Source organism: Nothoprocta perdicaria, unplaced genomic scaffold, assembly GCF_003342845.1.
Source record: "Nothoprocta perdicaria isolate Ctin4 unplaced genomic scaffold, notPer1 scaffold_20, whole genome shotgun sequence".
Classification (NCBI taxonomy): domain Eukaryota; kingdom Metazoa; phylum Chordata; class Aves; order Tinamiformes; family Tinamidae; genus Nothoprocta; species Nothoprocta perdicaria.
In genome coordinates, this window is record NW_020455205.1 from 5,742,870 (window position 1) to 5,758,301 (window position 15,432).

Genomic DNA, 15,432 nt, shown 5'->3' on the forward strand with positions numbered 1-15,432 from the left:
TGTTTGTATTGTGCCTCACCCTGACGACTTTAAGACAATGCTGCAGGAAATGTCAAAGTGTGGCCATTTCTCTGCGCTCCTGCAGGGCTTAGATTTACTGCTGACTGTCAGAGTTAGCAGGGATTCACATTCACTTGGGAACACGTGTCCCAAAACAGTTAACAACCGATTTGATAGAACAGGAGCGAGGGACAGGGTGCGCGGGGAGTGTAACCTGTGCTCAGGGTAACTGTCCATTTACAGATTATAGTCTTGATTTTCATCTTGACTTATAAAGAGGGTCTAATCCTTCAAATACTACTTGATAGTTGCTTGGGCACATTGGATATCCTGAGACTACTGAGAAAATCATAGGAGAAGCTCACATTTTGCAGCTGAATTTCTGATGTACACATGCTGTGCTACTTAAACAAGATCTCTTTGCCATATACTGTATTTAAAGGAAGCAACACTACCAAATGTGATGCTTAAGTAATGCAAGAGTAACCAGGATGAGGACTGACAGCACCACAACCCGTCTTTCTAGTTGTGAGGTTACTATAGTCATACGAAAGCTCTCCAGAGGCAGCAGGTTCAGCCTCACACGTGCCAGAGCAGTGCTCTACTGTGTGCTACATCTTGTATTTGCTACCTAAGACCATAAAATGCTGCCTGCAGAAGACCAGAATTTGGTATCTCATCCTGCCCTCTCAAGGGCTTGCTGTTTGTCAACCAGCTCCTTGGAAGGAATTCAAAATGGGCATGCACAGAATTGCAGGACTTCATCTCTAACACTCCCAGAAAAGTCTGCTCTTACTGTGCTGCAGGTAAATATCTTCTAAGCAACATGATTATCTACCTGTAACTACTTGAGTGTGAAAAATCCACAATGATGCAGGGAAAAAATCAAGTATGAAGAGGAGGCTGTTATTGGAGACACTGTTCTTGAGCCTGCTGAGATGTCTTATCACATGAGCCCCAAAAATGTCTGCAACACCATGTTAGTGAACACGGACACTGAATGACATGCTGGGGAGGCAAAGCACACGTGTGCACATGGAAAGGACATCAAAGAAAGCCCAAGAGATGCCTGAGAGGGCAAAAAGCACGTTGCATTCTACACTCTAGGCCATTAATGTGACCTTGTGCCACGTGCTCTAGGTGTCCCTGCTGGAGCAGAGGGGTTGGACTAGAGGCTCTTTAGAGGTCCCTTCCAACCTCAACCATTCTGTAATAGAAGAGCATACACGTGAATTAACCCATTAATGAATCCTGGAATAAATTATAGAGTTCAGGAAAGACCACCTGACAAGCAAGAAAAACCTCTTTAGCAAATGAAAACACAAACCAAGTTGCTTTTAACATTTATTTGTAATTTGATGCACAGCTCATAATCCAAGAAAAGAAAGGCATGGTTTAGTTCAATCAAAGATTTGCTGACCACAATATAGGGTATTAAAAAAATGAATGGATACATCATTTATTGTTATTATGAAACTAAAGGGTCTATGTTTTAAGTGGAGTAAAGCCGATTGCAATGTATTCATGTTAGAAAGAGCCTACTGCACATGAAAAATGCATTAACACTGAGATTTTGTTTAGCAATGCACACAAATCTATATTTCTTTCTGCTTGTGAATTTACTATAACCATACATAAGCATTAAGCATGAAGAACTGGCATTGGGGGAAATCAGTTTGCCTGTTTTCCCTAGACATATGTTTTAGGTAAATGTAATTTGTAGGGTAGATATTCCATTTACAAGTAATCAGATCTCTGACCTATAACACGCACATTTTGGAACATTTTGGACACAGTTAAAAGTTATTTAGAGGATGAACTTTGAAGCAAAAATGGGTCTCACAGTTCAGAATCCTGAAATCCAACCTGGACTTCCTAATAATCTGCTTTAAACACTTTTCAATGGATAAAACTGTTCACTGTGGCAAAAAGTAACAAGCAAGCAAGCAACACACCGTACACATCTGAAGAGTCCAGCATGCCTTAGCAGATTGTAAATTTATTCTATAAAGTGTCTAGTGTGAGGAAGAATTAGAAAGGATTATAAAAATACATACTACTATATGCTGTAGTAGTTGAAAGCGATTAATCCAGTTCTTAAATCCTGTTTTAAACTCCCTTTCATTTCTTCCCACAGAAAAACATTCCTTTGTTTGACTGTTATGTACTTAATTACATCTTCTAAGAAACTGTTTTAAAACTAAATGCAATGTTTAATTACCAAATACCTCCCTGAAAACAGTTAGCTTTTACATTGATTTGTAGTTCATTAAAAATGCTTTCTTAATTATATTTACAGCAGAAAAATTACATAAAGATTAAAGAGACTATAGAGGAATTTGGAAATTGTGGCATGAATTGTAAGGAAAACGTTGTATTTCAAATAATGGACAACTGATGGCTATGAGTGACTAATTACTGCCTCTAATTAAAAAACGTAATTGTCATCAAAATAATAATTGGGAAAAACCCTGCGTTCTTTGCAACGGCCATCGATATTGCATTTCTGTCTAAGCGCAGCTTTTCACGCGTTGGTTGGCAAGCGGCTCGAGGGCAGCAGCGCTGCAGGGTTCCCCCTAGCCGGTGGTCACGTCGGCGGGGCGCCGCGCCAGGGGCAGCCCCCGCTTGGGCTCGTAGGGGCTCGTCCGGGCCACCATGCGGATGCAGGCGGGCACGGGGCACACGCTGAGGCAGAGCGTGCAGCCCGTGCACGCGGCGCCCACCGCCGGCACGTGCGTCGCGGGGTCCAGGGCAATGGCCTGCGAGCAGAGAGGCGCCTTGCGTTAGTGCTGCCGCGCACGGAGCCGTCGCCGTCGCGCCCGCGCAGCCCCTGCCCCAGCGCCGGCAGCGGCCGCGTGCGCGGCCCCGCTGCAGCTCCAGCAACCGCTGCTGCCAGGAAAGCAACACAAGCCTGCAGCCCCAGCCTGGCCAAATCGGAAATATTTGCCAGATTGTATCTCGGTGAGCGCTCACTGCCACCAGGGCTGGTTACAGGCAGCTGAGTTTGGCCCATGATGTTGAAAATCCCAGAGGGTTATCTATCCTTCATGGTGTTGCAGCTCAGCAGGGTTGTTGGTTTGGAGGAGTGATCAGCACTCTCGCGCATGGATTCAGCACCGTGCAGGCTGCAAACACTACCCTGACTTCTTTTGACTTGTACTTTCAGCACATCATAAACAATCCAATTATGTAATAAGAAGTAGTGACAAATGCAGCATGCTGTGCCTCTTGTGATTATTTTTCTTTGCAAATCTTCGAAAGGGAGCTCTGGGTTTTGGGCAGGCAGTGCTCGCTTTATTTCTCATGTTTCCACGCAGCGAAGCCTCACTACCAATTAGTGTGCTGAGTGTATTTCAGTGTGAAATAACTATTGCTGTCGCAAGGAAATCTGCGCCTGCTCTAACGGCAATGCCAATTAAATGCAAAAACAAAAGCATCATCGCACAACCGCAAAATCTTCACTAAGACACAAACCTAGAGAAGCAAAAATACTAAAAAAAAAAAAAAAAAGTTAAGAGCTTTAGGAAGGAAAGCTCAGGCCTTAAAGCTGAGCTCTCACTTATGTGCAAACAAGCAGTGTCTTTGCAAACCTCCCTCACTGCTGTGAGCAGCTGGTGGAGCAGGCAGGAAAGGGCTTTCCTAGGTGCTCCTGCAGGGCTGCCCCAGGGCAGGAGGGAGACACTGGGGTTTTCCCTGGCAGGAAGCCCCTGAGCTGCTTTAGCAGCCAGCAAGAGCACCAGGTAGGTGCTCAGTGTCCCCAGGCTGCAAGGTACAGTTTAGCTCGAGGACAGCAGAGCAAGCTGCGGTTTGTGAGTGTTTGAGAAGGGCTCAAACACTCGGTCCTCTGCCCCTAACAGCAACATGCAGCTTGAAAGAGGATTCAGAGCCAGAGGAAATCAGGACTACAGCAATAACTTGAAACCAAGGAAGCTTGTCTGCCCTGGCCCTACCAGGTGTCAGCCCTGCACAGCAGTGTGGTCATTTCGGAAACCCAGCTTGGCATATAGCAGGTGATTTTTTTTGAAGTGGAAGAGAAGCATGACTTTTGGTTTCTTTGCAATTAAGTAGACAGGAAAAGCATTTTTCCTGTTGAGAAACTCCCTTGGGATGTTAAGCTCTGGGTCTTTCGGTGCCAAGTATGTTATTATTTTCAGTTACGGAAAAGTAAGTTGCACTGAACAAGAACACAGTCTTTCACTCTCCAAAAGCTCCATCCTTCCCTTCACTGGGAAATCTGATGGAGGGAAAAGCAGTAGAGACTGCAGTGTCAAGAACAAATTTAGACAGTTAAAAGATTATACTCTAATCTGGTTTAGATGCAGCATTAATTGTCTCTTATCACTGGAAAAAAAAAAAGTGTCTACCTTTGCTCTGAAATGCTTGCTGTAATTGCAGGGGTTGATTTTAAATGGTAAGACATCTTCTTTTACTGTATGTAGTTAAAATCATCAGACTTACTATTGAACAGACTGAATTAAGGATAAACAGAAGGTCACAGTTTTCAGAGGAAACTTGCTACCCAATTAAAATATTTGTTTTTGACAATCTGTTCATATGATGGGGTGCATGAGTAAAATCTTGTGGACATCACTGCTTCATGCCTGCTGGATTGAACAGACTGAATAGTCTGGACTATGATAGATCCTATCTTGGTTTTCTGTAAAAATGTGTCCTCTTGTGCGTGCCCAGGATTGAGACCCTTCTTACCGCTGACCTGTCCATTGGCTCCAGCAGGCCTGACAAGGGGGCTATGCAGAAAGGCCAATACATTCCCATTGATGTCAATATGTGCTGCAGAAAGAACTAATTTTCCGGGCTCACCATTCTCTATCTTGCGGTCACAATGATTTCTGTAAATTTCACCTACTGCTCTAAAATGTGGCAGGGATCTGGGAGTAAGGATTGATACCCCGGCCAGGATCCAAATGAGAAAACATCTGCCCACTACCTGCCTTGGTTCAAGATCAGTTAGGTTGATAGAAGAGCAGCTCAGTTTCCCAAAGGCATCTGGCAATGAAACCACCTCCCGTCTTCCCATTCTCCTTCAGGTACTTGAAGATCTCCACGGAACCTAAGGCTCTGCCAACTGAAATGTCTCTCCTTCACTTTCCTCCTCTTAAAAAACCCCGTTCTCACGTGCAGTTATGGAGAGAGCAGCCTCGAGGGGAGTGCTGAGCTGAGCTGGGGGCCGCCACACTCGGCCTTGCTGCTGGTGTCGCTACCGCCGTACAGCCGGCGCCGGCACCTCGCGGCCCAGGCTGGGAGCTCGCTGGGGTCGCAGTGCCGGGCTTGCGACATCTGCTTCCACCAGCTGCTCACTAACAGAAGGTGGATTCCTTCCACCCAGCAGCAGAAAGCAAACTCATGGTGCCTTCCTGCTCGTTACAGCTGTGCTCTTACCTGGTAGCCGGCGTCATTACAGGTCATGTAACATTTGCCACAGTTGATACACGTTTCCTCGTCAATCACAGCCACCACTTGCTCTGTGTTGCTGAGCTCGCCATATGCTCCAATATACTGCAGTGCTTTTCCAATTACATCCTAGGAAAAAAAATTATTGACTCATTCAGGAGATACCAAAATTGTTTCTGTAGCTGCGTAAGAGAACACTCTAGTATTTTAATAAGCACGAGTTAGCTATCATCCTGATGATGTTCAGAATTTTTGTTATAAATGTTAAAGTTTTCAAGCTTAACATATGCCGTAAAATGCAAAGAATGCTCCATACAGGAACATTTCAAATGCAGGAAGCAGTTAAAATACTTAGGTGTACACTAATAAGTTACACATTTAGCACCTGATTTTGAAGGTGCTACTTTAATCCATCTATGTTTTTACCATTGTCTTGTAAAGCTTCAAGAAGCAAAATGGAAAAGAGGAGAGACGCAAACACATCACAAAAGCAATCATCTCATCATCCCGGTTATTTTTTAATAGCACAGACTTAAGAAGTCACAAGAAGAAAAGAAAGGGGCATAATCAAATAAACTGACAAAGAGAACAATAGTTGCTGTTATTTCTTTAGAAATATGAGCAAATGATCATGTGTTTATTGGAAATCTTGCACAGGAATAACATGTGGCTCTGATCCTGCGACTCTTGATGCAGTTCTGTGAACGTCGCAGATGCCCAAGCGGAGGTTGGTGTGATCAGGCTTCTGATCGTGGCAGGGCAGAGGACGGGCACAGGCCGCAAGGGGCAGACCTCATCTCCGCAAGCAGCTCTTGGGCTACAGCAGACCTCAAGGCAGCTCTGCTGGATGTAAAGAGCAGGGCCTAGTTCAGTGGCAGCTCGACTGCTCTGGGTTGAGCTAGAGGTCGAGATTTAGCGATACCTACTATGAGGTAGGGACGGGACAATCCCGGCCGTTCAGACCACACGGGCAGAACAGCACCCGGGTACAGCACAGGTCTAAGGGGCCGCCGACACCCACTGCTGCCTGTTAACAGACCCACTTAATGGCAGTGCTACTGGTTGACTGGATGTTTTCTGATGTTACTGAATGGGCTTCAGCAACGATCCCTACGTTGAAAAACAAGCTAGATTTTAAATATGGGGTTCTATATTGTTAGAAAAAAATAATTGTGGTCAGTAAGTGTGGGTTACAGGATGCAACAAGACATTTTACTTTCACTGCGAAGTCAGGAATAATTGTTAAACGTTACAGAAATTTCACTGAGTTACAGGAGAGCAGAACTGGCTTCAAAAAATCACATACCGTAATAAACCAAGAAGTCATTATGATTTTCATTATGGTACTTGATCCAAGTCAATTGAAAAACTCTCAGGATCAAGCCAAATATGCGACATAGACAAACCTGTCTAGAATTATAAGCTTCAAAGTGTTTACCTTTGGTCTTGCATGACCAAGAAACATGATAAGAATTTGTTTTCATATTCTGTTTCTCAATATTTTTTGAACAAGCAATACTTGATCAGTCAAAAAGTGTTCTGAAATGGTTAGCAAACACTTTGAGCCTGTAGTACACTACATTTAACCTGTATAATTTATAATCACATACAATGCTCTATACTGTTTCCATTCCCATTTAGAAAAATTGAAGAACTGGATTACAGTAACTTAAATTTTCATTACATATGTTATTTTAGGCAGTTTTACGTTGAAACACATTGATCATCAATGATTCTTCTTATGCTGCTTCGAAGAAAAAAAGCCAGTAGGACTTTATTAATGTTATCTCAAAATGAAAGCTCTGCTACACAAATTAATGCAAAAATGGGCAATGGCATCTCTTCCCGAGGACACCGAAAACTTAAGCAAAAGTTCTGCTTCTTGAACAAATTGCTCCTTTTCATTTCAGAGAAGTTTTAACTTTGAGGCCTTGATCATTTATATCACAAGAGTATCTTTATGCAATGAGGCAAAATTGTAGCTCACTGGATCCAGGATCTATGGGAAAAGGGTGTTACTTTTAATGACAGCTGAGGTATGAAATTCAGTCACATCTCAAATCCAGGAAGACGGCCATGGAAATTCTGAATAATCAGACATTGGCCTGTGCCAAAGCCCTGAGTTGCTTACGTATGAAACACCTTGGTGGCATCTGTCCAAGAGCTAAATCTAGACCTTCTTAGCAATGTGTCTTTGGCATTAATGATTTTTCTGGATAAACCAGGTAACAGCTCATTGCTAAAGGCAATATGAAAATAGAACCAGAGAGAGACTCGGTGCGTGTGGATGGATAACTGCAAGTGAGCAAGACATCATGGCTTAACGACTTAGCGCTCATCACCAGACCTATGTGCACAGTCTAAATTCATTGCAAATTTGAAGCAAAAATCTGTTTGCTTAAACCACTATTAAAGGTCAATTAACCACCATGAAAGTGTTTAAGCTAATACTTTTTACTTTGCTTTTGCAAAGGGCTAGGCTTGAGTATACAGCCCTTTACTCTGCTTCCACTGATGAGCTACATAACTCAATCAAAACTAATCCCTTAAGAGAACTGCCCACACCTGTATTTTCATTTCTGCATGGTACTCAGGAACGTTCACGATTTACTCGGTTGCTCAGCAGGCTCAGCGATGCAATTGTTTTCGGGTTTCTATTGTGTTCTGCACCAGAATTTTAAAATTGTAACTGTAGAATTCTGCTCAAGTTTGTTGCAAGCTTCCTGTAGGGTTGTCAGCCTGAATGAAACCTGATACAGATTTCAAAATATAGAGGCGTATCTTTGTGTAGTCTACTGCCGCCAGCAATATACAGTATCCTAAAAGCCGCACTCTTGTAGATACAGCCCCCAAATCTTCCAATGTACATCATACATGCAAGTGGTGCCCACAACACTGGACTGTCTATCCTTCTTTTGAACAAAAGACAGAAAATCTGTGCAATATAGAGTGAAGTAGCTTTTCACTGTCTGCTCATGATTTAAAGGTATCTACACGGGGAGATTCCTAATAGTGAAGAGCTTCTTATTCTAACAAAGGCATCGCAAAATGCACGGCTGGGAGCTTAAGATATAAAACCCACAACTGGAAAGCAGGCAGACATTTAGACAGCTGAGGGAACTAACCTGGCACAATTTTTCTAGGGAGGTGCTGGATTCCCATCTGTGTTCTTTAAGAAGGTGTTGGATGTTAAAATAAAAAACAAAGGTAGTTGAAGAGCTGCTCAGGTAATCAGTGGATGGAGGGTCTTGCTTCCTTCCAAGAGGACACACAAAAAGCCTACCAGGATGTTTAGCGTGGAAAGACGAAGGCAGAGCAGATATGATGTCTCTTTTTATATACATTAGGGAGGGAAAAGAGCTATTTAAGCTAGATGACAATGTTGGCTCAAGAACACATGGCTATAAGCCAGCCAGGAATAAAATTAAAGCTTTAAATTAGATTTTTTTTTAATATGAAACAAGTGAGGTGGTTAATAGTCTTCCAGATAAGTGGTAAGAGAGACAGACCATATTTTAGCATAGCACCAGGTAAGCTGAGGAAAGGTATTGAAATCGTTGCTTAGAACATGATCAAAATGGATTTTTTCCAGCCATAAAACCTACAAAGGGAATAACAAAAGCACTGCACGTGACAGTGTTGAATTTATAACTAAGTCTTGCTTCTTCCAGATCACAAAGCACACTTTGTGGGGCCTAGGATCCCCGATAAGGAGGATGATGGCATTTTACAGGCTTGGAAGTGATTGCAAAAGACTGTGTCATTGACTTACAGCCCATTTACACCCCTGGATGAGCTGTCTTTTAATCACCTGTTTCTCTCAGGCAAGAACTATATCTTTATTCATCTGTGAAGTTTCAAGACTTTATTGCCTACAAAAGTAACAGTACTTACAATGTTTTGCAGGTGCACTCTTTTTACAGCTTCTTAAACTATCTCAGAGCTTCTTGCTTCCATCAAATCATAAATGTTTGGAACAAAATAAACAGTGCAGCAAGAAATAATCAGCTTTCGCAGCTGAAAGTGCAGTTTTACTCTAGAAAGTGACTGTCTAAAATGGCACTCTGGGATTCTACACTTAGTGCATCTCAACGGCCTCCAGATCAAATTTGCACTGTTTACTGTATAATGATTTTTTTGGCCAACTGTCAGACCCGCCGACAGAAGTCAGGTTGTGAAAGTCAAGCTGTGTTCTTTCTGCCTTGTGCATTATCAGCAGCAATAAAGAAAATCTGAAAGTTAAATTTTGTCCTGGGTTACACCTTTGCAATCTCAATGACTTGGAGCGCTCCTGTAGGTTCCCGCTGTGCTGTCCCACTCTTCTCAGCAAAACCACACCGAACACACTAGGAAAGGAATTTAGTCCTGCAGCCGGCCCTGGCAGGGAATTCTGTTGCTATGGTGAGAACGAGAGCAGAATCCATTAGTTTTATGTTACTAATGAGTACAGAAAAAAATTCATTCTGTCACTAAGCTAAGCAGATGTGGATTTGAGTACACACAAGGAACAGATCTGTTCAGCAGGATGTCCTTATTTTTACATGCTACTTTTATTACTACAGTTGCATTTTTAATGCTAATATATCAAGCATTTTACAGCGATTAGCTTTTCATTAGTTGTCATGTGAGTAAACCTATAAGATAAGAATACAAGTGTCAGTCCAGGTGTAATTCCTCAGTGGCTTTGGGAGCCACAAGTCTCCATGTTCATGCAAACTCCATTCTGTGAGGGTCAGCACAAGTCTCTCTCTAGCGAGTTGTGAACAAGGGTCTCATACAGGAAATTCAAAGGGAACATGTATGCCTGTGCTTTTAGTGTGCACTTGAGTCCCCATGAAACGCTAGGCACGTTACACGATGGTGACACTGTCAAGTGACACTGTCAGCAGCTGCCTGTGAGGACCATCGGTGGAGCCAGAGGCATCGAGCTCTGCCTCCCCTGAGCAGCAGCCTGTCCCCGGGGTGGGCTCCTCCTCCAGCTGCAATAAATCATCTAGAAAAGCTCTGCACGTGGTCCCAAGTGCTCTAGGAGTTCTTTATTATCGAGGAGATGTTGCTGCAGCTCTCAAAATTCAATAGGTTCTGAAAGAGCAAGGGTCTCCGCAAGAATGTCCTTACAGAGGATACAGAGAGCACTGAAAGCAGATGAAGTGCTGCAAAGAAACTACATGGCTTGTCTGTACCCATCTTTTGTCGCCTTGAGAGACCTACCTGCCTTCCACATGCTCAGTTTTTTAGTAATAAAGGTGAGGTATTACCAAAGGCAAGGAAAACAAAAGAGAAAAGTTGGGAAAAATAGATTAAGAGGAGTAAGCCACCAAGACAAGAGAGTCGGTCAGAGTGAATTTAATATAAAGTAGCTAACGAAAGTATGTCATTTCATTAAAACAAATATTATTATATTGAAAGATTACAAACACTTGCTAACAGTTAAAGAAGTTACTAAATGTGCTCTGAGATTGAGAGACCTCCAAGCCTTTTTTTTCAGTAAATCAAGTAAAACAGTTGTGGTACTAATTAACGACAGACTTACAAAACAACTCAAATGAACCTTTATTACATAACTCAATATGGCTTTTGTAAAGGAAAACTGTGCTTCTCGGATCTATTACAATTCTTTACATACACTGTGAGGCAATAAATACAGAAGAACCAATTGGTAAATTTTACCTTTCCCAAAGGGCCTCTGACACAGCCTTTCACAAGAAATTAAGCAGCCATGAAGTGGGAGTGGATATTGGCTGAGCAAGGTGACTAAACAGAAATAAAAGGAAATAAAAAGCTGGAATATGATGATCTGAAAAGGCAAACTATTAACAGAGGAAAGGGCTCAGTTTTCTAGTTTGTATGTGAAATTGCTTCATATTGTGTTTACCTGTGTGTCAGGTAAAGGTCTGAAACAGAGGCCTTTGAAGTTGACACTGGTTTTAGTTTAAACTAAATTGAAGAAAACTCTGGAGAACTTGTACATACACCGTGTCCTCCTTCCTCTATTTCGGGCTACTAGCTCAATACCATTCATTACACAGCCCCTTTAAGCTATCCACAGGCAAACAGGAGGCAGAAGGAAAAGAAGGGTTGAGTCTAGGATGTCTCCACACATCTAAAGATTAGCTCAGCCTTGCTTAAACTGTCATATCTAATGAGAATCCTTTCTGAAGTACTGTGCTAGGGAAGGGATCATTACAGACTATTGCTATTGCAGTGATTCATGTTGGAGCCAATACTTGGAGAAGCAGAGTCCCACAAATCACGGCTGCAGGATTATTCTAGAGGAAAAAGAAGGCCTAGATACATAGTTCCACCTGATATAAGCAAGTTCATGATGAAGAACACAACTATATCATCTTTTGTAGGCAGGCAATCTACTCGCATGTGCAACCACCGTGACGCAGGCCAGGACTGATCCAAACGGTGCACGGCTCGGGCACAACGTGCTACCTCACCTCTCCTTTAGTACAAGCTTAATAGATCGCACTCAACTCTGCAGTAAACATGACTCGATGGCCTCCAACCAGCTACTTCCAGCACTGGTAAAACGGACTCACACACATGTGCAAAAGCCCATGAAGACATATTGTCAGTCATGAGGGAAACCAGTTCACACAGGAGGACTGCAACCTTGAGAGACACTACAGATATTTTTCCAACAGATCTGGGACAACACAGCATGTCTTAGCTACGCTGATAAGCAAAGCTATGTCAGAAAGTTTCAAGTAGCTTAAACTTGTTGAATTGGGCAATCTATGCAGCAAGACTTGTGGAGAAAAACAAGAACAACAAAAAACAGATAAATGAGAATACAATATTATGGTATAGGCCCTCAAGAACAAAGAACTAAATTATTAGGAAAAAAAAACAGAAAAGATATAAAGAAAGAAAATTAAAGTAATAAGGAGATAACCTGAGGTAGGCAAAGACATGTATTGCAACTGTGCAGAAATGCAACTAAAACGAAAAGATCCAGGGCATGTATCTGAGCACTGCAGGAATTCTGATATTACAGAAAAGTGCAAAAAGAAACAACTCTGCTGAATATCAAAGTATGTCGTTTCAATTAATATTGAAAAAAAAAAGAGAAAATAAAGAGAAAAGCCAAGGGAAAAGCTATCCAAAAAATAAATTAGATTCTGGCTAATCACAGGGAGTTTTATGTCCATAAAATAAGGCATTCTGGCAGCAGCTAGATTTTAAACAAATGTTGGCATTTACATATCAGCAATCCAACAGCAGATCAGGCAAATGAGGGAGTTCCAGGCAGGCATCAGGAATTTTCAAGCAACCAGCCAAACCAAGGGCATTGCTGGTGAGGACACTCAGCTCTGAGGTCCAGGCAGCTTTCTAGAGTACCTATGTCTCCCTTTTTCCAGGAAACTGCAGGTAGGGTGGGGAGTAGCTGTGAGAGGTGAAAGGATCTAGAGCCTTAACCCATGCAAACACCAGGTTTCACAGACAGTCCAAGCAGATGCTGTGTAGCCAGCCTCACTGGGGGCTACAGTGGGGAAGGAGAGGTGACCCACCAGTTTGTCTCTACAAGCTGGAGAGCTTTGCAGACATGGGAGCTGATAATTCTTAAGTGAGACCAGTTCTGGGATAGTTACAGCTAAAATCACTCAACAAGCTCACTGGACTGTCCTTGTGGCAAGTCTGTGGTCAGGGAAGGGTACCAGAGCCACCCGCTCTCATTAAGCTTCATTCAGCTTCTGTAAAGAATATGCTGGCTGTTCCTGGCAGATTTTCTCAACAACATCTTACAGATGGATCTATTAATTAAAAACTTTGTTCGCATGTCATGAATCCACCTTAGCGCTTCCTACCTTCGCCTAATTGTTTCAGTATTTTCCATCTTGTTTAAATTAAGGCTAATGTGATTCCTGAGAAGCTCCTCACAGACACCACATAAAAGCATTCAATGTCTTTCTAAACAAAAGGGGTTTTTTTGGTCTTCCCTGAAGTAGGTTCTCTTTTCTTCTTTTTAGCCAATCTCCTACTATTGAGTTCTCTTTTTGCTTTTGTACTTGGAGCTGGGCATGATAAATTATTGACCTTAACTTTTTATTTATGTTTCTTTTTTTCAAGTCTTTATGTCTGTCTTTCGCTCTTGCTAAACTTTTCCTTCATTCTGTTTATTTGCTTTTGGATGGTATTAGTTTTTTGGTTTTTCTGTTGTTTTTAGAAGCAAGCTATCTCATTGAAAATGCAGTTATTGGCTGTTGCTTTTCCTTTCTCTTATGCCCAACATCAATACTCTCCCTGCAAAGAGAATAGAGCCATAAAACCTTTGAGGTCAAGCAGTCTTTGAAAATGTTCATCATTGGCAAAGAGAAAAAGTATATATATATTGCTGTTCTTCGGATCCTTTCATATACATAGAGAAGGGAACCTCAGCACGCACAGTATAGCACAGCATAAACCAAAATAATCAGGCCCCAAAAAGGAAGGGAGGTCTAAGGAAGTGGCAAATTCTTCAACTTAGAGAAGACGATGACTCAAAGATCGTCTTTGATCTTTTCGGTATTGTATCAACTACCTGGCAATGCTACATGTGCTGGTAAATTCTGCAATATTCTCTCTGGAACAATATGTGCTATTTTGAGCCACGGATTGATCAATGTACTTATACTTTGTCTTTGGCCTTATTTTTGCAAGGATTCGCAAAGGCCTGATCATATGGTGGAAGTTACCTATCTGCGATTGGGTCCTAAGTTTTACTTTCACCTTGACATTTACTCATTGTGGCAGTGGATCAATTACTTAAGCAAGCATTTTCCACCTTTAAAAGTCGAGTTTGAAAACCAAAAGCTTAGTTTTCATAGGTATTGAACAGCCCAGCTTTTTTTTTCCCCATTGATCCTGCATGAGAAATGCAGGTATTTAGCACATCACAAATTATCAAAAAGTAACATGCAGAGCTGAGCTCATCCTGTAAAACTGAAGGAAAATATTAACAGTTTTCCTTCGCTCTTCAAGGCATTATTCCTGCCTTGTTCTACAATTAGCATTCCATTGCCTGAACATCTTGAGTTTGAAAAGGGCATTAAGGGAAAACCTATACACATGCATTGCAGATCATTCCTCATCGATTTTGGTTAAGAGCTGGGAAGTCTGCATAAATAGTTGTCTTTGATGCCCTCTTACAAGCTTAAAAGCAGTAATAACCAACTCAAACTGCTAGAAATGACTGTGCATGTCAACGGCTGATCACCTCTTATACATAAGCATATATTTTATTACCTTGATTGCTGGAATGGGCTTCTTTGGAATGAAATGCTTCTTCTCGGGAAGCGAAACAGCTATGCTCTGTTCCTTCAGCTTCAGCTTGTTCTCGGCTATTATCTTTTTACGTTGTTCCAGGTAAGGCCCAAAACTCGGTAGCTTCTGAAATAAAAAACAGGAAGCATGATTATGCTTAATGGGCAGGCAAGGCAAAGAGAACGAGCCAGATCCTAAGGGCAGGATCCTAAGTTGTGACTGGTTTCCTACACGGGAAGCTGAAATCAAAATCAGTGGGACTGTTCTAGAGTGAGGGAGTGAATAAAAAACAGATATGAAATTCAGAATCTTACTTGACAATAAATACTGAATATTAAAATACTAATACACCATAGCAGGAAAATAGCTGAATTGCAGGTCAGCATCCAACAGGCTTCTATTTCTCCAGTGCACACTTGCTTATAAATAAAAATGTATTATGTTAAATAATTCAAATGTGTAACTTCATTCCTTAAGTATGTGGAAAGGTGTCATAAAACTATCAACTTACTTGGAGAGGTTATACTAATATCTGAGACTACTTTTAGGGATATTTGGATATGTCTACGTACTTTTAAAGCACAGAAACACGTATTTTGTGATGATGAAAGTGGGCTATTGGGTCTGTCAAAGTAAGGCTAACAAATGCCAAATGAAAAGAAATGCAATTTGTTTTCATAATTTACCTCCATATCTCAGTTACAGATTTTTCTGTGACATTTTACCCTTAGGCCTGATTAAGTACTAGAGGATTTAATTAAATACAAA

At 41.8% G+C, this 15,432-nt stretch overlaps 1 protein-coding gene across 1 annotated transcript in view; it reads right to left on the reverse strand.

Moving 5' to 3' along the window:
- Positions 1-1,381: 1,381 nt before the first annotated feature.
- DPYD (dihydropyrimidine dehydrogenase) overlaps positions 1,382-15,432 on the reverse strand; it is a 277,603-nt gene continuing 263,552 nt past the window's right edge. Inside the window, exons 21-23 of the mRNA XM_026038025.1 lie at positions 14,647-14,790; positions 5,401-5,541; positions 1,382-2,759 (exon numbers count right to left, since the gene is read on the reverse strand). Of these exons, the coding sequence (XP_025893810.1) occupies positions 2,577-2,759; positions 5,401-5,541; positions 14,647-14,790 (468 nt within the window). The 3' untranslated portion in view covers positions 1,382-2,576. The remainder of the gene's footprint in view (positions 2,760-5,400; positions 5,542-14,646; positions 14,791-15,432) is intronic.